This window comes from Aplysia californica, unplaced genomic scaffold, assembly GCF_000002075.1.
Source record: "Aplysia californica isolate F4 #8 unplaced genomic scaffold, AplCal3.0 scaffold00357, whole genome shotgun sequence".
NCBI lineage: Eukaryota > Metazoa > Mollusca > Gastropoda > Aplysiida > Aplysiidae > Aplysia > Aplysia californica.
In genome coordinates, this window is record NW_004797627.1 from 378,869 (window position 1) to 383,427 (window position 4,559).

Sequence of the window (4,559 nt, forward strand, 5' to 3'; positions counted from 1 at the left end):
AGAGAGAGAGCGAGAGAGAGAGAGAGAGAGAGGGAAAGTATTAAATTTCCGTTAACATGTGTGGGTGTGTAGATCTAGATACATACAAAATGTTTGCCAAAACGTCTTTGTCTAAGTGTCATTTCACATTTATTCGGAGGACACTCTAAGGCCCAGGAAGGATTGGGCTTTCAAAATAGAATAAAGCAAAGCGCGATCCGGAAGATGATCATCTGACGGCTTTAAGTGTTTCATAAACGCTTACTGCAATCGTTACGAGCAGTCAACAGGCAGATGTTTACAGGATTTTATCAGGATAACGACGTTTAAGCTGCTCAGGATCACATACAATGTTTAGAGTGTTCTTTCTGTGTCTTTAGGAGGATGGACTAAAAAGTGACAGCATTCGTAATTTTGTGCCCGGGCTGCCGTACCAAGACGATGGCCACACGGATTATATTATTCCTAGTATTATTGGTGAGATCTATCTATCTATCTATCTATCTATCTATCTATCTATCTATCTATCTATCTATCTATCTATCTATCTATCTATCTGTCTGTCTGTCTGTTTGTCTGTAGAATCATTAATACAATTTTTGGCCTAGAAGTTTATTTATTGATTTGCTTTATTTGATTGCTTGTATTTGCTTTTGCATTAAATCCAGCCTATCAAAACAACAGGTTTATTTTTCATTTTTATCTACCGTGTTGTTGAATGGTTGTCTTTAATAGACTATTGCGACTAATACAAAACTGGTATCTAAAATAAACAAATCCCCCGTGATTTATCTGCATTTATCGTCAAATGAAATATGAGCAGTTCTAAATTTCTTTTCCCGAAATCGGCCTGTAATTGGAAGCACTGAGAACTGATATAGTCGAGGTTTATGTGACAAAACGCGTTAGATCTGTGTCAGAAAAAGGAATGAAACTAGAAAAGAAATGTTGATTGTTTGATTCACAGTGTGCATCCTTTCAAGAAAGCAGCATTGAATCAAAGAGGTACTAAATCGCTTCATGGCCGTCTGTGGTGTAGCGGCTAGGTACTTTGTTGTCGTATGCGGAAGACTAAAGTTCGATAACCGCTTGGGGAGAATTCTTATCAAGTATCTCTGTCCGTCTGCTGTTGTGCCGCATTCCTCTCAGCCCGGGTTGGCCCTTTTGTTTTAGTAAGCCTTTTACGGCACTTGCAACACAATTAGGCCATATAAGTGCTGAATATTAGAGCTATTACGAGAGAGTAACAAACATAAAAAGGGAGAAATAAGACGATAGATATTTGATGGGGAAGAAAGAGTAAGCCTCACCAGAGCACCCTCTACCACCCGGGAATTCAGGGTTGAGGCAGGCCGTTTCATTTGTCTGAATTGCGTCAACGGGGGCATAAAACATCTACCATTACCATATAAGTACTGAATTGTTGGTAACAGTCCATTTTGTGATCCAATGAAATATCCCACAAGCGATCTAAATGGAAACAATACATGTGGAAGAGCGAATGACGTAAATAACCAGTTTTGTCACAAAGCGTTCTTTCTATTCGATTTATCTAGTTAATCGGATATCTAGGTCAAGGACTATCGCAGCGTTAGCGTTACATCGTTTTCCATAAAGGTATTGTCCGCAGACTCACATAATTCTAGGTTTGAACCTTAATCAAGCTATCGACATCGACATGCTACCTTTACTGTTTTTATCTGCCCACAGCTTCTGATCAGTGCAGTCTTACCGGCTCTCGGTACGAACGAGACATTGACATCAGCAAGTCCACTGAACGGTATATATATATAATATATACTGACAGAAAGACAGACAGACAGACAGACAGACAGACAGATAGATAGACGACAGAGAAAGAATGAAAGAAAGTGGGGGTGGGGTTTTATAAAAACGATGGACGCAACAACATGATTTAGACCAGTTGGTGGAAGGGAATTAAACCCTTGATTGGATTGATGGAAAAGAAATAAACCTATTATCAAACTTCGAGGCTTATTTCACCTGAAAGAGCACGTCCACTGGCTGAAAATATAAGGTCTCTTGCTGCTTCATTTTGTTTTTGATTATATTTCAATTCCTACTAGAAACAGAAAAGGTCAATGTAAAGGCTTAACACCCCTCCCCCCATGGAAAACAATACACTTACCCCCTCCCCATTTCAAGAAAGTTATCTTCATATGCTATTATTGTAAAATCTAAAGAAAGTCATTTTGTCGACAAAACAAAGCAACACAAAAAAGACAGAAAGGTAAGACATGTGGAACAGAACCCAAGACCCCACTTATGAATAGATACGAGGGCTACAGAAAAAGTACAATTATTAAGTTTTAATAGATCTAAATAAAACATTCATATATTGAACTGTAACACCATTCAGCCGCTTCTCAAGATAGTCCCTGTTAAGATCGATGCATTTCTCTAACAACTGACCAGAGAACATGTGTTTTGGAAAAAATGGTTCAGTGAATAAATCAATTTTGAACTTAAGTGGTAGCCTACGGTCATCATCTTCATAAAACCCTTCTTACTAAATGTCACTTTTGGGGGCACCAGGAGATGAATGTCTAAGAAGAAGAAGAAGAAGAAGAAGAAGGAGAAGAAGAAGAAGAAGAAGAAGAAGAAGAAGAAGAAGAAGAAGAAGAAGAAGAAAAAGAAGAAGAAGAAGAAGAAGAAGAAGAAGACGAAGCACTGACGGGTTCAAACTCTGTACCATTGGTATGAGAAACGAGCACCGTGCATCTGGATCACATGTTCCCCTAGTTCTAACACTTTCATTTTTGCTCTACACACTCACAAATGCATTGGGTTTATGAAAACAACTGTGGGATCGGTTTCTTTGGAAGGAGAAAAATCGAAAGACTCCCTGCACTTGTTGCACCACGACCAATATTATACAGTGGCGTAAAAAAAAAACTTGAAAATGTATTCACCCAAACATCGTGTTATAGCCTTGCACTACCCACTCAAGCAGCATATCACTTCAAAGCTAAATACATTCTACATCATCTGGCACAGTAATATTTCACCTGTGTTAAGAGACGCCCGAGATATGGTATCTCAAAACTGACCTTAAAAAATCAGGCTTGGCTAAATCGTGCGAAACCAAAGAAATGTGAAATTGTTTTTGCGCGTGTATTGGGTAGTACTAATATTGATACAATGCACATACATTGCAAATCCAGTGAATGGAGAATTTTGTCTTGCAATAAACTTCTTTTTTTTTCAACAGTTTCAATCAAAATGGAAAATCACACAAAACTTGGACTTAACATTAAAAGTGCTGATTGTTATTTTGCTTAGGAGCTAGATATCTCTTAGTTTTGTGTAGAGCACGAACCCTTTGAGCATCAGCTGTATTAAATTTTGGACAAAATTATCCGTCATTTCATCTCAAATGTTACAGGCAAATGCAAACAAAAGGTCTGTATTGGGAGTAAAGCCGCTTTTCTTAAAATGCTGTTTCATGAGACTTCACATACCAGTACGATTCATATCCGGGGTAATTTATTGGTGACCACTCCAACGTTGGTATGGTTTGGTTTTCCAAGAATTGTCTTGTGGCATTGGCACTGTGAGAGAGTGATTTGCCATGCATGTAGATGTCTACTTGAATGACACCATGACGAAAATGAAGGTAACACATGACGTTCCAGAACTTGCTCCATGTAATCCACCAAACCAAGCCACTCGGTGATTTTCACGAGGGCAGTTTTGTTCATTCCACCCCAGACCAGCCAAAACCATGAGTCTTTTGTGGCCTCTGTTCCTCACTGACAAATGTTTAGTCTAAAATCTGCTTAACACAGTCCATGTGCAAAAGGTTTCGTGCTCTACAAGAAACAAACTGCTCCTAAACAAAAACAAAATCATACAAATGACCAGATGTTATGTTAAGTCCAGGTTTTGCATGGTATTTGTGATTATTTTGTTTTCTAATCTGTTTGAAAATTTCGTCAGAAGATGCTGTTCATTGCAGAGACAATCATATTCTCAATTCGTTTTGTTCAATACATGTCCGCTCCACCAATGTTGAGGCACCTCGGTACATGCGCGAACACAGTTTTACGTTTATTTGATTTCGCATAATTTTGCCAATCCTGATTTTTTAAGGTCAAGTTTGAGTGACCATATCTCGGGCTTCTCTTTATGTAGCTGAATATCATAGTGTCAGATGATGCAGAATTTATTTAGCTTTAAACTGATATGCTGCATGATGGGTAGTGCAAGGTTAAAACATTATGATTGGGTGATTACATTTTAACGTTTCTTTTGGACGCCACTATATTATTGGGTAGCCGTCTTTGATCTGACGTCATAAATGCAAGCATTCAATAGACATGCAACGAAACTTTTGGCCAAATATATAACTTACATTAGATTGTATACTCCGTTTTAGATGCCAGATAGACAGACAGACAGACAGACAGAAACACAGACAAACAGACAGACAGATAGATAGATTAGACAGACAGACAGACAGATATATAGATAGATAGATAGATAGATAGATAGATAGATAGATAGATAGATAGATAGATAGATAGATAGATAAATAGATAGTCTTTCTCCCGCCCCAC

General features: G+C 38.2%; 1 protein-coding gene across 1 annotated transcript in view; it reads left to right on the forward strand.

Moving 5' to 3' along the window:
• Nucleotides 1–94: 94 nt before the first annotated feature.
• The window catches only part of LOC101845017 (receptor-type tyrosine-protein phosphatase eta), a gene marked incomplete in the record, with an annotated part of 74,747 nt that continues 70,282 nt past the window's right edge, over nt 95–4,559 (forward strand). The window contains 2 exon segments of the mRNA XM_013085217.2: nt 95–456; nt 1,690–1,759. Coding sequence (XP_012940671.1) covers nt 421–456; nt 1,690–1,759 — 106 coding nt within the window.